The sequence below is a fragment of the Neopelma chrysocephalum genome, unplaced genomic scaffold, assembly GCF_003984885.1.
Source record: "Neopelma chrysocephalum unplaced genomic scaffold, ASM398488v2 Primary Assembly neopelma1_78, whole genome shotgun sequence".
Classification (NCBI taxonomy): domain Eukaryota; kingdom Metazoa; phylum Chordata; class Aves; order Passeriformes; family Pipridae; genus Neopelma; species Neopelma chrysocephalum.
Genome location: NW_020897739.1, coordinates 196239 through 212942, shown reverse-complemented (window position 1 = coordinate 212942; position 16704 = coordinate 196239). Strand labels below are relative to the sequence as shown.

General features: G+C 49.4%; 2 protein-coding genes across 3 annotated transcripts; both read left to right on the top strand.

Moving 5' to 3' along the window:
* Window positions 1-302: 302 nt before the first annotated feature.
* On the top strand, window positions 303-9104 carry CDKL2 (cyclin dependent kinase like 2). Of its 2 annotated transcripts, XM_027689902.1 has the most exons (13): window positions 303-606; window positions 2673-2867; window positions 3123-3301; window positions 3440-3552; window positions 3729-3868; window positions 4179-4267; window positions 4747-4873; window positions 5623-5888; window positions 6059-6149; window positions 6922-7033; window positions 7139-7245; window positions 7533-7621; window positions 8088-9104. In XM_027689902.1, the coding sequence occupies exons 1-12, from the start codon at window positions 439-441 to the stop codon at window positions 7590-7592; spliced, it is 1647 nt and encodes a 548-aa protein (XP_027545703.1). In that variant the 5' UTR covers window positions 303-438; the 3' UTR covers window positions 7593-7621; window positions 8088-9104. The 2 variants fall into 2 exon arrangements, with proteins under 2 accessions (XP_027545703.1, XP_027545704.1); XM_027689903.1 differs by lacking the exon at window positions 7533-7621.
* A 967-nt stretch (window positions 9105-10071) lies between these two features.
* RCHY1 (ring finger and CHY zinc finger domain containing 1) lies at window positions 10072-14131 on the top strand. Its single transcript, XM_027689920.1, has 9 exons — window positions 10072-10164; window positions 10271-10390; window positions 11132-11247; window positions 11317-11395; window positions 11644-11688; window positions 11791-11849; window positions 12184-12210; window positions 12480-12600; window positions 12800-14131. The coding sequence occupies exons 1-9, from the start codon at window positions 10072-10074 to the stop codon at window positions 12926-12928; spliced, it is 789 nt and encodes a 262-aa protein (XP_027545721.1). The 3' UTR covers window positions 12929-14131.
* Window positions 14132-16704: the final 2573 nt, after the last annotated feature.

Below are 16704 nucleotides of genomic sequence, written 5' to 3'. Positions count from 1 at the left end.
AAAGCAAATTATTCCGCCTTTTCCATGGCCGCATCCTTGGCAACATCAGCAGCCTCCCAGCAGCGCACAGGGAATAGTCAGTATTTTTCAGGCTGCCTTTTAACGCAGCACTCTGCTCAAAAGTGCGAGGTTGCTTAGCCATTTCTCCTTTACGTGCCTTACTGGCTTTATGCAAACAAGCTTAATAACGTTTTATATTTATAATATTTTATACGGCCCGGATTTTTCTTTTTACTCTTTATAAGCCAAGCGGGTTTCCACGCAGGCTTTTGCGACAGGCGGGGCGCGGCCGCGCTTTACGGCGGGCCGTTGCCCCGACGCCGCCGCGCTGGACCGGGGGCCGAGGCCATCCCGGGTCCCTCCATCCCGGTCCGGCCGCTGCATCCCGGTCCGGCCTCTCCAGCCGGGTCCGGGCCCTCCAGGCGGGTCCCTCCGGCCATGGAGAAGTACCAGGTGCTGGGGCTGGTGGGGGAAGGCAGCTACGGGGTGGTGACCAAGTGCAGGAACAGGGAGAGCGGGCAGATCGTGGCCGTCAAGAAGTTCCTGGAGAGCGAGGACGACGCGGCGGTGAGGAAGATCGCCGTGAGGGAGATCAAGCTGCTCAAGGTGGGGCGCCCGGGGCCCTTTTTAATGGCCGCGTGTTTAAAATTTTAAGGGTTTTCTGCTTTAAACTCGTGGCTGCGCGTTCAGCTCCTCGTTCGGACTGGTTCGGCTTTTTTGTCGCAGCGCAGCTTCTGGTCATCACTTACGGAGTATTACTAAGTAAATCCAAGCCAAAAGAGGCTCGATTTGGCCCTGTTTGTATTTCCCTGGGCTAATTCAGCCTTTTGCGTTGTAGCCTTGCAAGAGCTGCTTTCCCCTTTGCCTGAGTGCCGTGCTTGGATTCACCCGGCGAATCCTGGGTTGGAAAAGTCTTGTTTATGTGCCCGGCGTTCAGCGGGGAAAAGCTCGAGGTCTATGTTGCCTCCTGGCTGTAACTGCGACCCCCTGTTTTGTCCCGAATTCTTGTTCTTACTGCTGTGAATAAGCCGAAAATGAAAGAAAGCTGAGCTTTTAACACCTGCAGGTGAATGGTGACCTGCCTGTGTGACACTAAGCAGACTGGGGGGTGCCGGTGTCACCTGATAATGGAAAAATGCTTCTAGGGAAAGTTTTCCTTTATTTTCTTTTATTCATGGCACTTTCCTGCCAGGTGAAAGGCTGGAGGAGGACAGGTATCAGATTCCCTGAACCTTACCAATCCATATGTAGTCCTTTGCTGTTGGAGTGTGGGATTTGCCTGGTATGGGTATTGTAGTGACAGGACGGGGGGGGGATGGATTCAAACTAGAAGAAAGTAGGTTTAGATTGGATATTAGAAAGAAATTCTTCCCTGTGAGGGTGGTGAGGCCCTGGCACAGGTTGCCCAGAGAAGCTGTGGCTGCCCCATCCCTGGAAGTGTTCAAGGCCAGGTGGGATGGAGCTTGGAGCAGCCTGGTCTAGTGGAGGGTGGGAATTTTAAACGTTGGGACGTATGTGTGTCTGGTGAAGAAATGAAGGAAAGCCTTATTACACTTGGAGTGCATCCAGGCTTTTCCTCTGATGTGGGGACTTGCAGAGGTGGGAATACTGGCAGAGTATTCCCTGTGTCCTGTCCTCTTAGCTGCCACAAGTGTCTCTTCCTAAATCTGCCAGATTATATAGTCCCTGTGCTCTGAAGGGAAAAAAAGTGATGTTTGCTATCACTGCAAGAACTGCAGAACCTTAGAGATGTATGTGCTGGAGCTTGAGACACATCCAGCAGCTCCAGGCATTATCCCCTCAAACACTTTTAAAGGGGATCTGTGTGAGCCTGGATTGTTCCTGATCCGTCGGTCGGGTTCGCTGAGTCACTGAGTCAGATCACGTAGCACCTCCCAGGTGTGTTGGGAATTAACTTGTTTTCCTGGGTAAGTGGAATCTTAGCAAGGGGAACACTTCCATATATAGCTCTGTAAGGGTGGCCTCTCACAGTGAAAGCAAGTACCTGGAGATTCAGTCTGTTTGTAGTTTCTTCCCTTGCTCCTTGTGAACCTGATTTTATTTATTCATCTTTCATTTCTCTTTTCTTGTTCTGTAGTTTGGGCAGAAAATTTAACCACGGCTGAAAACAGCAAAACCTCTTCAGATCTCCTGTACTGGGAATAAACAATTCTTGAGAAGAGAATTCATCCTTTTAAAATTTTTCTCTTTTCAGACCTTCTAAGGCAGAGCCAGGTGCAGGTTGGCTGGCACTGCCTCTGGGCTGGCAGAGCTTCCCCTTCAATTCCCCGTGCTCTGCAGTCCTTTTTCACCTCCCCCCGTCACATCCCTGGGCTCTGGTGCTGCCTCCAGGCAGCCTCTGAGGATATTTCCTGCCAGGCTCCAGCTAATAACTAACTGTGCACTGGAGTGTGGCCTGTTGTGTTGGTGTGGGATAAATGTGTAACAATTTGGGGGTGGATTCTTGGGGGTGTAGCAAATTGGGGGTGGGTCTGGTCAGAACCTGATGACAAAATAACTGGAAAATACAGTTCCATTTTTCCCACACACACACACTTTTTATTTAAGTTGCATTTTTTGGCAAAGTCCCAGCCGGGCTGGAGTTAAAAGTATCCATTCTTTCCTGTTATAAACCATCCAGCTCTCACTAAATATTCCCTGTTTTATTGCAGCAACTCAGGCATGAGAATCTGGTGAACCTGCTGGAGGTGTGTAAGAGGAAGAAACGGTGGTACCTAGTGTTTGAATTTGTGGATCACACGGTGCTCGATGACCTGGAGGCGTCTCCCAACGGACTGGACTACGACAGGGTTCGGAAATACTTATTCCAGATCACGAGAGGAATTGCCTTTTGTCACAGTCATAATGTAAGTACGTGCAAGGAATCAGCTCAGCAGTAAAAATAAACAGATACAGAAGCATATATTCAGGTATATATTAAAACTTATAGAAATAAAGCTTTGGCTGAAAAGGAAGAGAGAGATACATACAATAAATGTTTTTGAAATTAGGGGTTCTGTAATTTTCTACTCAAGTGTGAGAAACCCGCAGTTTTTGCTGAGCCAGTCAGTTTGTTACGTACAAATGGGGGAATTTGTCTTGATTTGCTTTCCCCTGTGCAGATAATCCATCGGGATATTAAGCCAGAGAACATCCTGGTTTCCCAGTCGGGAGTTGTGAAGCTTTGCGACTTCGGATTTGCCCGTCCCTTGGCAACTTCCGGGGAAGTTTACACGGAGTACGTGGCGACCCGGTGGTACAGAGCTCCGGAGCTGCTGGTGGGAGACAGCAAGTATGGCAAGTAAGTCTGGCCTGGGAGGCTGTGAAGGGTTGTGGGGAGCAGGGAGGGAGTGCTCCATCTTCTCCACTGGCTCAGCCTTTGGAACAAAGCAACGAATGAAGGCGTGCTGAGCCGGGATGGTGTTGTTTTTATTCCCAGGGCTGTGGACGTGTGGGCTATTGGCTCCCTGATTACAGAAATGCTTACAGGAGAGCCCCTTTTCCCTGGAGATTCAGACATTGACCAGCTCTACCATATCACCAAATGCCTGGGTAAGAACAGCCTAGTGCCTGCTCAGGAGTGAAGGGATCAAATTTGTTTTGAAGGGTGGGAAAGGAGCAACCCAGACTGTAGCCTCACAGTAATGCTGACCCAGTATTTCAGCCTCTCAAATCTTTCACTGTCCTCTGTTTTTTTCCATGTGGCTGCTTGGTTTGTGTGATTCCAGGTAATTTAATTCCAAGGCACCAAGAGTTATTTTATAAAAATCCCCTCTTTGCTGGCATGAGGCTGCCTGAGGTGAAGGAGGTGGAATCTCTGGACAAACGCTATCCCAAGCTCTCTGCTGCCGTGCTGGATTTAGCCAAGGTAATTAACTGATTGGTTCCTATGGACATTTCTCCATTTACTTGTCCTTCACCTCGTGCAGATGAGTACAGGGCTATTAAAGTGCCTTTCTCTCAGCTCCCCATGCAGGGAGCAACTGCTTGGACTGGCAGCTTAGTGAGGGCTGCGAGGATACCACAGTCCTGAGTGACAGGGGGCACTCAGCCCTCACCTCCAGAGCCAAAGGGATCGCTGCATATCCTCCAGGGAGGAGCCTTGCTGTTGCCCTCTCTCAGGCAGGCTAAAGGCTTGGTTTCATCCCTAATTTCTCATGTTCACATTGGTTTGACAGGAGTGTTTGCAGATCGACCCAGACAAAAGACCGTCCTGCGCCGAACTCTTGCAGCACAATTTCTTTAACCAGGATGGGTTTGCTGAGAGGTAAAGCAGCTCATTTCTTGCTCAGAGCAGCCTCAGGAAGTGAAGCAGTTGTGCTCTTAGGTGGCACGCTGGATTTGCAGAGCTGACAGCTGCCTTGGGTTTGTTTGGGTTTGGCCTTCCTGGAAATAGGAGAACAGTTGGAAGGGAACACGTTGCAGTGGCACGTTCACCTTGTTGTGACATTAATTCCCCAGTGTCACAGCATTTTGGACAGTACAGTCTAACACTGTATTCACTCTCTGCATCTACTCCAGACTGGGGTACAAGCACCTTTATTGCTGCAATGTGAAAAACGTGTGCTTAAGATTTTATTTATTTTAATGTATGCATCATATTTAGCTTCCCACTAGTCAGAAAGCATGGTTTGTTTGATTACTTAAAATTCTGTGGGGGCCTGGGCTGAACAACTGATGATGGTGTTAAGTTTACCAGAAGCCCTTTTATTTATTTTTTTTTCTTTATCCTTATTTGGAATGTAGGTTTACTGAGGAACTTAAATTAAAGATCCAGAAAGATGCCAGAGACCGTCAGTTACAAAAAAAATCCAAAGTCAGCAAAAGGGAGAAAGATGATGTTTTAGAAGAAAGAAAATTATTCAGTGTCCAGGTTGGTCCATCTTTTTTTTTTTCCCAAAACTGTATTTTGGCTTTTTTTTTTTTCATATTTTAAAATCATCATATCAATGTGTGTAGCAGTTAAAATTCATAACAAATGACATGAGAGTCTATAGGTGAATCTTTGGCCAGTCCCTTGCAGGTGAACTACATGGTGATGCAGTTCCTGGCAATGCAGAGCTGAAGGGAGAAACAGTTGGGAAGCATAAGGCATGTTGAATCATGGAAACATGCTCTGTGCTGCTGTTTACCTGTTTTAAAGCCCTGTCTCCAAATTAAAAATTTTTTAAAAATTAGAAGTTAAAAAATTAAAAATTAAAAAATAAAAAGTTAAAAAATTAAAAATTAAAAAATTTAAATATTAAAAAAAATTAAAATGAAATATTTTGCTTACAATTTTGTACTAAGGAGGCTTCAGAATGACTTTGAGATGACATTGGGCTCAATTTTTATTTAATTTCTTTGGAAGTGGCACAGGATGTGGCTGTTCTTCCTCCGTCGTTTCTGATTCTGTTCTGAACTGACTTTATTTACAGAAGGTGCTGGAACCCTGACAAGTTTCCTCCTGTTTGATGGAAACCAGAGGTTTTCTAATAAAAACAATTCCATCTCCATCAGATCCTTGCGGAATCGTGCATGTTTATGCTTTTGACTTTTTTTTTCCCCCTTGTATGTGCTGCTGTAAGCTGCTTTTTTAACATGACAGGAAGGGAAAGGTGATGCTTTTATCTTCCCAAACAGGATTTTGGCCCAAGGAGCAGAGAGGAGAAGCTGTTGAAGACGAAGCGCTCTAAAGCCGATGCAGAGAAAACAGACCGATCCTCCAACCTGAGCTTCCTCTATGACAGCGCCGTCAACCCGTTCAAAATCAGCCCTCAGACCAGCCTGAAAGATTCCAGCAGCAGCTTGGACTACGCCAAGAACACGGGCATAGTGATCCCTCCCATCCACCAGAACTTTTCTCCTACCTTTGGGATGGGCCCCGTGCCCGGGAGCCTTAATTACAGGTATGGGAGCAGAGCTAGGAGAGCTCCATCATCCCTGAGGGATGTGATGTCCTGGGAGAGGCACAGGGTGATGCTGTGGGAATGTGACTTTGGGATATCTTGCCTTTGTTGTTTTTATATTTGCCACGTTGCCTCGATTAATGCGAAGTTTGGGGCATTTTTGATTACAGACTTGATGAAAAGAGTAAAAAATATTTGAACCCATTGCTAAAGCAACAGAGGCCTTCTCCAGCAGGCCATTACAGCGTCAGCCTGACACCGGTGAGTTGCCTGTCTTTCCCCTTTGGCAAAGCAAAAATAAAATAAAAATAAAATTCAGGCCCCAATTATGTGTTTAGTTGTCAAGAATTCCATCCGTTCCATCCTTCACCATTGCTCCCCACTAGAAATACTCTTTTCTTTACCCCTTTTTTTTTCCTACAGGTTTGTTGTTTGTTATCCTTCGCTAATAGTTATCTTACATAGAACATACTTTGTGTCAAAAAACAACTTTAAGTGCTGGAAGCAGTCCAGCACAGGATATCTGTGAGATCTGGAGTATATCCATGGCCTCCTGCCTGGCCAGGAAAAGCATGTGTGCTGTGCTACTGAAGCAGAAGTGAGGGTTTGGATGTAATGCAGTCAGGGCCTTATTTAGTCATGTCATAAATGCATTAAAAATTGATAAGGAAAACAAGTGGAATGGAAAGTTTTCCATGCTCTCTCCACCTAGGCACGATTCTTTCTATGCCAGCAAGGAACGTTTGCTTTTTCCCAGATAACTAATCCCAGCCATTCTCCAAGTGGTGCACTTTATCTCTCAGAAAGCAGCCTCACTTAGATGATTGTTTTTATTTTGCTGCTGCTTTTCCATTGTTTGTAGTGCATAAATGAGCCTTGAGCAGGTTGAATTCCTTCACACACATCAGAGCCTTTTCTTGTACAAATTCCAACTACAGCAGAACACTGCTGTGCCGATGCTTTTTTTAACCTTGAAAAGAGTGTCATTTTTTTCTGTGTTTTCATGAGCTGGTCCTTATGCCCTTGATTACAGGTTACTAATGAAAAAAACATCCTTCAGGCCAATAGGAAAAAATGGGAATTCTCCAAGACAGATGTGCGTTTGCCGGAACTGAATCACCTCCCCGAGCTGAGAGGAGTGGAAGGTAGGAGCTTTGATGTCCTCTATTTAAATAAAACCTGGGTACTAGATAAGTGGCAGTCAGCTCTTGTTTTTACTTCACACTGCATGCCTTGGTTGTGTTTTGCAGCCTGGCATCCCAGATTTCTGAAGAAGGAAAATAAAACGGTTCCAGAGTCCCGAGTCCCCTCCCTCGCCGCTATCGACCTTCATAACTCGAGCCTGTCCTCGCAGCAGGTATCAAAGCAATAAAATGGTTTGTGTTGCTCTGCATTTGTTTGGTTTGTGGCTTTCTCAGCAGCACAGCCCAGGGATTTCCAGTGTGACTCTCAGCAGGAGCTGAACTTGCCTTGGGATCTTAACTGCCTTGCGCTGGGGGAGCATTTTGGAAGTCTGATTTGACGGAAGAACGGATTTGTTTTAAGTTGGCATTGCATGCATCCCTAGGAGGTGGTTTGTGATGGTTCTCTGTATTGATCCTACACTTGCAAATTGATCCTGTCTCTTTCTTTTCCAATTTACAGCAGTCAGGGACCTTGATGCCAGATGCATCAGAAGCCAGCTTCCCCAGAGTTGAACACTAGCCTTAGGGAGAAGATCCTGCCTGTAAAAGGTGGGCTTTAATTTCTGCTGCAGCCTCCTGAAGGCTTCCAAAGGGATAGTTCCATGAACACTTACCTAGCTGGGAAGTACAATAGGAAAATGCTTTTATCTTGGTCAGGACATGTAGCTCTGACAGACCTCTTACTGAGGGCAGTACACAGCTTGCTGTGCCAGGTAAATCATTTTCCTGAGCTGAGGGGCTGGGCATTGGTGTTGGAAATGAAGCAGCTCGTGAAGTTGGGGTTGGGCAAGCTGATAGAACAACAAAAAAAGGGGGAACTGGCTGCCTGCATGTGAGGAGGGGTAAAAACAACTCCAGTTGTCTGATCTGTGAAGCACAGAGGTGTAAGTGCACAGCTTCAGCAAGGTAAGGACGCATAATAAATCAAAATAAAGGAAGCCTGTCACCAGGGAGCACCTCTGTGGTTTTGCTAGCCTGTCTGGAATGTCATTCTGCTTTTCTCCTCTTGATACAGGTGACTGAACAGTGGGAACAACCCATCTGAGTTTCCAGGGGCTAAAGCTGCCAGGTCTCTGCAGGCGAGAGGAGGATCCCTTACTCCTGTTGGCACAGTGGACTGCCATGGAAGTGGCTCGGGTCCGGGCCGAGGACAGAGCTCACACTGCCATTGCTGCTGGATTTCTTGCATGCAAAGAGCCCCTGAGATGTTGGCTTTCTGGCCTAGGGCCAGGCCTTGTCTGAGGAAAGTGGTGGCTGTTGGTGTGTGACAAGGGCAGGAGCTGGCTTGGAGGATTTCGGAGGAAGCTGGGCTTTCTCTTGCCTAACTGCTGCCCGCATGAGGGATTTGTTTTTAATGGATAGTGACGAGAGCAGCTGCTGAAATTGTCATATTTTGGTGGGCTGCCTGATCTGGATTGGAAAGCACTTCTGCCTTGACATTGAAGAAAATGTTTGTGCAAGAAATACAACGTTTAAATGTGCAAATCTTCACAGCTGTTCCTTTGAAACCATTGCTAATGCACGTGTCACTTTGTGTTAGATTCCTTTTCCCTTCCCACCTCTGATCCCGTGTTCAGGCGGGTTCTTTTGGGGTGTTTCACTGGGCCTGTTGTCTGGCTGTTGTTAATGGTGCCGAAAGGAATATCGTTGTGGAATACTGAGCTGTGGCACGTGAAATGGCTCAGTAACTGAAGTCATCATTCCTTTAGGTCCCTGAGGGAATGGGACGTGTAAAACTTGACTGGTTTTATCTCATGACTGTTTGGAAACCCATTTTTGCTTATCTGCCCTCAGTTTGTCTCTGGTCAGTTCTGTGCCGTCCCTGTGTTGCTCACACCTCTGTTTTCCATCAGCTGTCACAACTCACACGGTGTCATTAACTTTGGAGCTTATTTTTCCACAAAATGCAGCCTTTCCTATCGATGGATCATGGTAGAAATATCACCTGAACTAATGGTATTTAGGGATTTGTGGTTATGCTGTGTCTTGACATGTACATTTCATTTGTAAATAAAAGGACATTCCAATTCCAGGCCTTGTTTTCCCTATAGTGGATTCTCCCAGCTGGCCACAGCAGTCAGTCAGGCAGCCATGGGCAAATACAGAGGGCAAAAAGAAGGTTTGGGACAGGGAGAGTGGGGTTTTTTGCAGCAGGAGTTGTGGGGGGAGTGGAAAGATGGGTTTAAGGGGAAGGGTTTGCACTGGGAAGAATGTGGCCAGCAGGTCGAGGGAGGGCTTGATCCTCCCCCTCCACTCTGCCCTAGCGAGGTCACATCTGGAGTGCTGTGTGCAATTCTGGGCTCCACAGTTCAGGAAAGATAAGGAGCTACTGGAGAAGATCCAGCAGAAGCCACAGAGATGATGAGGAGAGACTGCAGGAGCCAGGCCTGTTTAAGTCTGGAGAAGACTGAGGGGGCCTCATCAATCCATACAATTGCTTCAAAGGCAGGTGTCAAGCGGACCGTGTCAGACTCTTCTCAGTGGTACCCAGCAACAGGACGGGGAGCAATGGCCATGAACTAAACCACAAGAAGTTCCACGTCAACATCAGGAAGAATCGCAGGATATTCTGAGTTGGAGGGCAACCCACAACGACCACCGAGTCCCTCTCCTGGCCCTACAGGACACCCACGCGTGCCTGAGAGCGTTGTCCAAATGCTCCTTGAGCTCTGCCAGGCTCGGGGTCCTTTCCAACTCAGAACATCCTGTGATTTCGTCGTGGAGACGGAATCCACATTCTCCTCTCCGGAGACGTTCCCAACCCACCCGGACGCGTCCCCTGTGCCGCCTGCTCCGGAGTGACCCTGCCTTGGCGGCGGGAGCTCGGACTGGGCGATCCCAACCCGAGCCTTTTGGGATTCAGCAGGCAGGAGAACACAAAGGTTTAGGTTTAGGGCCAGGAGCCGCCGGTTCGGAGGCCCCGAGGTCGCCGCCGTGCCCCGGAACCAGCTGGTGAGGAAGCGGAAGGGGCGACCGCGAGGGGCCGGGCGGCGGCCGCCATGGCCACGGCCACAGCAGAGGGAGAGCCGGGATGCGCCGGGCAGGGATGCGAGCAGGGATGCGAGCACTACCGCCGGGGCTGCCGGCTGCGGGTGGGTCAGCCGGGGGCGCTGGGGTGGGTAGTGTGTGTGTGTGTGTGGGGGGGGGGGGTGCCCCGATCCCTGCCCTAATCCGTGCCGTGCCCCCTCCGTTCTCCAGGCGCCGTGCTGCGGGAAGCTGTACCCGTGCCGGCTGTGCCACGATGGCGCCGAGGAGCACCAGCTGGACCGCTTCCGAGTGTCCGAGGTGCAGTGCATCCGCTGCCGCCTGCTGCAGAAGGTGAGTCCTTCTGGGAGGGAGGGAGGGAGGGGTGGGAACGGGATCGCAGCATCGCAGGGGCACAGGACGGGGCGCGTTGGAGGCGGGTTGGAAGGGGCCGCAGTGGATCGCCTGGGCCCACCTCCCTGCTCGAGCACGGTTACGGACCGAAGTTGTGTCAGGGGACGTTTAGGTTGGATCTCAGGAAAAGTTTCTTCCCCCCGAGGGTGGTCGGGCACCGGACAGGCTCCCCAGGGCAGCGGTCATGGCACCAGGCCTGACAGAGTTCCAGGAGTGCCTGGACAGCGCTCTCAGGGACATGGTAGGATTGTTGGGGAGTCCTGTGCAGGGCCAGGAGTTGGACTCCATGATCCTTGTGGCTCCCTTCCGGCTCAGGATATTCTGTGATCCTAGAGCACATGGCACGGGATTGCATCCAGGTAACTCTGGAATGTGTCCAGTGAGGGAGACTCCACACCCTGTCTAGGGAAACCTGTTCCAGTGCCTGGGAAAGAAGTTCTTCCTCACGTTCATGCGGCACTTCTTGTGCATCGGTTTCTGCCCATTGCAGATCCCCTCAGTCATCTCTTATCACGGCTGAACAGGCCCAGTTCCCTCAGCCTTTCCTCACAGGAGAGGCGCTCCAGTCCCTTAATCACCTACACAGCTCTGCGCTGGACCCACTCCAGGAGCTCCGTGTCCCCTCTTGTCCCGAGGCGCCCAGAACTGGTCGGAGCGCTCCAGCTGTTCCTCTCCCCTCAGGCCCAGCAGCGCTGTGAGGGCTGTGACAACCTCTTTGGCGAGTACTACTGCGACATCTGCCACCTCTTTGACCGCGACAAGAAGCAGTACCACTGCGAGGAGTGCGGCATCTGCAGGTGCGTGCGGGCGGCTGGACCCCGATTCCTCGGGGAGCTGGCCCTGCCCTGACACCTCTCTCTCCTCAGGATCGGCCCCAAGGAGGATTTCTTCCACTGTTCCAAATGCAACCTGTGCCTGAGCCTGAGCCTGCGAGGGAAGCACAAGGTGAGAGTACAACACTTAACTCCACGTCTTAAAAAATGACACCCCTGAAGCTGGTTGGGCCTCAGCCCCGTCTGAGGCCACAGGAACAGGAGCAGCAGTGGGTTCTGCTCCTCTAAATTCACCTAACAGCAACACAGAGGCCACCAGTTAGAAATACAAGGAATTTACACGTAGGAACGTTACAATTGAGACAAATACAGGTATCTGTACAGCAGAATAACTTTTTCTTCTCTTTTCCATTTACCAAGTGCATTGAAAATGTCTCCAGGCAGGATTGTCCAATATGTTTGGAGGTGAGCTGCTGCTTTTCATCTCTTGGATTACTGTGAGGCCCTATTTTTGACTGTGTTTGAATTAATTTTTTTCTCTTTTGTCTGATACTTGCCTTGAAACAGGATATTCACACGTCTCGTGTTGGAGCCCATGTTCTGCCATGTGGTCACCTTCTTCACGGGTAAAGCAAATACCTGAGGAAGGGGAATAGCTGCTGCCTTGTGTGGGGTGTTTATTCAGCAGCACTTTGTATCAGCTGCTTACAGCTGGTTTCTAAAGGACCCACGTAGTGGGGACAGTCTGTTTCACCAGTAAATATTTTCTTTAGAAGGGTTGTCTTCCTTCCGCAGTTAATTTTGAGGATGGGAAGCTTTGCTCTCACTTGCCCTCAGGATACTTTTAACTTCTGCTTTGGGGATAGCTGTGTGCCTTTTTCCTGTGTTCAGTCCAAGTCAGTGTTACCAGTCAGTAATTACATTCTTCTTACTGAACTGCTCGCTGTGTTTCCTTTTCAGAACATGTTACGACGAGATGCTGAAGGAGTAAGTACTTCTAAACATCTTTTAATATTATCATAGTGTGAACATATTACTCTAGGAGGCAAAGATCATGTTGCCAGTTCTGTACCAAATAACTTGAAGTCGATTCCTAAAGGGCTAAAGGGCATTTAAATTCCAATTCTGTTTGCAAGAACTTCCTGTTTTGTGGTGTCTGTTTGACTGGTATGATATGAAACTTGTCCTTTGGAGTGGATTTTTTCATGGCCTCGCTCCATCTTCTGATTTAGACATTTTTTTCCCCTTCCTGCCAGAGGTTACAGGTGTCCTTTGTGCATGCACTCGGCGTTAGATATGACCAGGTACTGGCGCCAACTGGACAACGAAGTGGCACAGACTCCCATGCCCACAGAGTACCAGAACATGATGGTGGAGGTAAGACGTCAGCCTTGCACCCGTGCCTGGTTTTGGTGGAACTGTGCCTTGGGGTTACTGGCAGTAGAGGGCACTAGGAAGTTGTCCTGGATCAGAAGTCAACCTGAGGGTAGGGAACGACAAGGAAATGTCATGCGTAGGCTGACAGTATTTCATAATTCCTGGTGCCAAAGCTTCTCCCTCTCTTTTCTCCGTGTAGATCCTTTGCAATGACTGCAATGCCCGCTCCACGGTGCAGTTCCATCTCCTGGGCATGAAGTGCAAGAACTGTGAGTCCTACAACACTGCCCAGGACGGACGGTGCCGGCTGCCCTTGGAGGAGCAGTGACCAGGACACGTGGCTGGATGAGGAAGACTCTGCCGCCGAAGAGGCTTCCCAGAAAAACCCAACACTTGTCAATAAAAATGTGTTCCAAGTTCAAGGAGCCCTTGGCTGCGTCAGGGAAGGCAGAGCTGAGGAGGAGAGCAGCGTGATGAGCAGCTGACGCAGCAGAAGATGTTTTGGGGCAGCTGAAGGTGAAGGGAGGTGGAGGTGCAGCTCTTGGGGCTGCAGCTGCCGGGGAAAATGGGTCACTTTGAGAGCAGCTTTTTTGGATAAAGCTGACATCCACAGAGCCGAGCGCGAGGACGGCGTGTTCCTTCGGGATGACGTGTTTGTTCCCAGGGCCTCGGAGCCGCCGCTGCGAGCAGCTGAAGAGGGGGGAGCTTGCAGGAATTGCATCCTTTGGCTTCATGTGGTGACACCTGTGTGTACAGAATTCCCTCAAAACAAGGCTGCCCTGCCTGCTGTGATGAAGGGCCCAAAAAACCAAGGTGCAAGGCCCCCATTTTCCCCTGGACACCCGTCCTGACCTGCTGCTGTCCCTTCACTCAGGCTCCTTTACCAGCTGCAGTCATTTTTACCCCCATTTCTTCCTCATTTTGCTTCATTCACTGAGAAGGGCCAAGGCGTAGTAGGGTTTTAGACATGTACATAACTCGATACTTTGATTTTCAGTACCTGAAGTGAAGCACATCCTAAACATTGGACTGAGCCTGAGATGTTCACTGAAGTAACATGAGTTCAGAGGCACTTGAGTAGTGCAGGGAACAATTTTTGGGGTTTTTTTCCACAGTAAATTTCATTATGGGGAGAGAATGGAGGGTGGCTGACTGCCTTAAAAAAAAAAAAATAAAACCCCCAAACCTGCCCTTCTCCATATGATATCCTGCCCGAGGTGTTTTGCAGTCTTAAATGTCACAGGAAGTTCTTGATTTCTGTGAATTTCACATGCAAATAGTTTACAGTAATAAGATATTCAAAAAGCTCAGTTACTCTTCATGTTGCAACTACTCCTTTTGTATTTGTTCTGCTGTAAAACAAGAGCTTTTCTTAATCCAACAGTGCCCCTTTCTGTATGGAATATTTAGGATTTGGATGATAGCTGTTGTAGCTTGCCTTGACTGAAGTATCTTTTTCTGGAGCACTTTTCTCACTGCTATAAATAAATGTAAAATAACATCTCTATTAAAATAAACAAATTACACTGTGTGTGATGTGCTCTCCTTTCACACCTGCACTGCCTGGAAATTCCCAGGCTGAGTTTAAACCATGATTCAGTGCTGGAAAATGGTTGGATGTGGGGATGTGTGAGGCCTGGGACGCTGTTAGGAAAAACAAGTGGGTTTAGCAGCTCCTGTGTTTTCGTATTTTTGTGGTAGAAGCAAGACTCCTGCTGGCACTTGGTGACTCCAGCACCTTCTGGGATGGAGACCTGCTCCCAGGTAAGCCCACTGGGGCTCCTATCAGCCTGCAGGAGTTGTCATCCCAGAAAACTCAGTAACCAAGTAGCCTTTGTTTTGCTAGTGGTAAAACTGGGCTGGTCAAGTCCACAACCAAGCAGGTTTGATGCTAAACTGGAGACTGATTTTATCCCAGCTGGAAACATTCCTGTTTGGGTTCCAACCACAAGAGGAGGCTGAAAGGAAAGGTATGGTCAAGCTGAGCTTTGGAAGAGCAGCTCCCTCCCCAGCTGGACTTTGGTATTGGGAAGGAAAATGATTCTTGGGGGTGGGATCCGGGTGATTTTGGTCTTTTGCTCTCCTGCTTTTGGTGTTTGCCTCTGGAAAGTGTGGGAGGGAACCCGATGCCACCAGCTGAACCCCTGTTCCACACGTTTATCTTGGCACTGAGCCCTTGACTCCCTTTGCCAGGGAATAAATGGCACAGCAAAAAAAGGAATGGCATCTTGAGGGGGCAAAGATAAATGGAGCAGATAAAGACGAGGGAGGAACTGCTTTGTGGGATGGAAGGAGCAAAGCACGGAGCTTTGCTGCCCTGTCCCGTGGAGATGCAGCCGACGGGAGCGGGAAGGATGCTCGGATCAGGGCAGGGTGATGATCCCGGGATGAAGGCAGCTTGGCTGTGGGAGCTGTGGGGAAGCTCCCACGCTGCCTGCCACCCAGAGTCCCGCCTGCCTCACCAAGCGAGGGCAGAATCTGGAGCAGATGGGACTGTTGCTGCCTTTTGTGGGAAAAATGTGGTGTTCCAGCAGGCGCAAGGGCCGCAGGCACACACAAGGTCACGGAGCTATTAATAAAGCCAGGGCCTGCTGGAGTATGTGAAACTTGGGAGAGGGACTCATGGACACAGTGAGCAGAGCAATGCAGGACCAGGGGGCTCAGACAAGCCCTCCATCCCATGGGAATGTGCTGGGTCATGGCTCAGGAGCCATGGGGAAAGCAGATCCCCGATTTTGGACTGGTTTCGTGACTCTGGTGTGGGTTTGTGTTGCTCCAGTGACATCATTTGGGGTGGAAGTGGGGGGGTTTCATATTAAACCTCCAGGGCAGCCATTCCCTCCCTGACAGCCATCCCCTCCCATGGCTTTCCCAGTGCCGAGGCCGATGTCTTGTCCCTGCCTGGCTGAGGAGGAGCCATCTGTTTTTAAATTTCCAAGTGGAAGGAACGCAATTAGGGAAAGGCTGGTCATGTGGTGCTATTTATATCTCCGAGGGGCAGGGGAGCATCTGTCTCTGCAGCTCCAAGCTCAGCCCAGGGCTGTGCCGGGACCTCCACGCTGAAAACAGGGCAGTTTCCTTTTTTTTGCTCCTTGATGGTCCCAGTTGGAGCTGGATCTCTGAAACCTGAACCTATTCCTTTATCTAACGAGCCTTATTGCTCCTGGGAGCTGCAACCAGGAGCTAACGAGTCCTTGCTCCTGACTCCAGTAATTCCGCCGAGAGTCTGAGGAGATGACGCTTGGAAGCATGTGGATGATATATGGGAATACTCACAAATGAGCAAAACAAGGGCATAATTAGGGAGGCCAGAGGGAGTCTGGAAGCAGTGATAAAGCTGCCTGCAGCTCTCTGGCGAGGGCAAGGCAGGAGACCTGGGGAGGGATCACGTCATCCGCAGCGCCGCTGCCAGACTCCCGCGAGGTCGGGGAATGGGATGTTCTGCACGGAGCTATGTGAACTATTTTTTTCCTATATAAATAAAATATCTCTGAGGTGAAATGGAGCCAAAGATGGGGGGAGGTGTGTGTGGGGGGGGAGATGAGAGGAAGTGGCATCGAGCCAAAGTTGGGGTAGCCTTTGGGAAAAGTGGGGGTTTGCTATTCCTGTAAATAAAACAAGCCTGTGGCAGGGTTAGCATCATTGTTTTTGAAGAGAGAAGGGAAAAAGGCCTTTTTTATGGCATGTCCTGGTTGTCTTTTCCCCTTCTTCCCTGCTGTAATAGTGTGGGACAGGGACCCCTGGGTAAGCCAGAGGGTCTGAGGTGGGAATGTGAGAGGGGTGTTTGCAGCCTTTGCCTGGAACACGGGCATCCTCCCTCTGAGGGCATCATCCCCCAAAATAAAGTGTTTTTTCCACTTGGCAAATACATCTGTTACTCTTTAGGCTGTCCCGTGCCTTGGCCCATGCTGGCAAACAGTCCTGTAGATGTAAACACGTTATCCATGTCCACATTATCCATGTCACGGGGCAGCTGCATTGTGAATAAGGGCACTGGGGATGGTTTCTGGTCCCAGGCACTTGTGGGAAGCCAAGGAATCTATTTTCACCGTAGGATATCCCCAAAAATATGTACAACCTCCTTGCACTGCAGGCAAGAGAGAG

Excerpts from the sequence above, each read along its gene's own strand:
- RCHY1 (XM_027689920.1), top strand. The coding sequence starts at position 10,072 with ATGGCCACGGCCACAGCAGAGGGAGAGCCGGGATGCGCCGGGCAGGGA. Across the intron at positions 10,165-10,270 it reads GCCGGGGCTGCCGGCTGCGG|GCGCCGTGCTGCGGGAAGCT; the intron begins GTGGGTCAGCCG and ends TCCGTTCTCCAG. Across the intron at positions 12,211-12,479 it reads TACGACGAGATGCTGAAGGA|AGGTTACAGGTGTCCTTTGT; the intron begins GTAAGTACTTCT and ends CCTTCCTGCCAG.
- CDKL2 (XM_027689902.1), top strand. The coding sequence starts at position 439 with ATGGAGAAGTACCAGGTGCTGGGGCTGGTGGGGGAAGGCAGCTACGGG. Across the intron at positions 3,302-3,439 it reads GGAGACAGCAAGTATGGCAA|GGCTGTGGACGTGTGGGCTA; the intron begins GTAAGTCTGGCC and ends TTTTATTCCCAG. Across the intron at positions 3,869-4,178 it reads CCGTGCTGGATTTAGCCAAG|GAGTGTTTGCAGATCGACCC; the intron begins GTAATTAACTGA and ends TTGGTTTGACAG.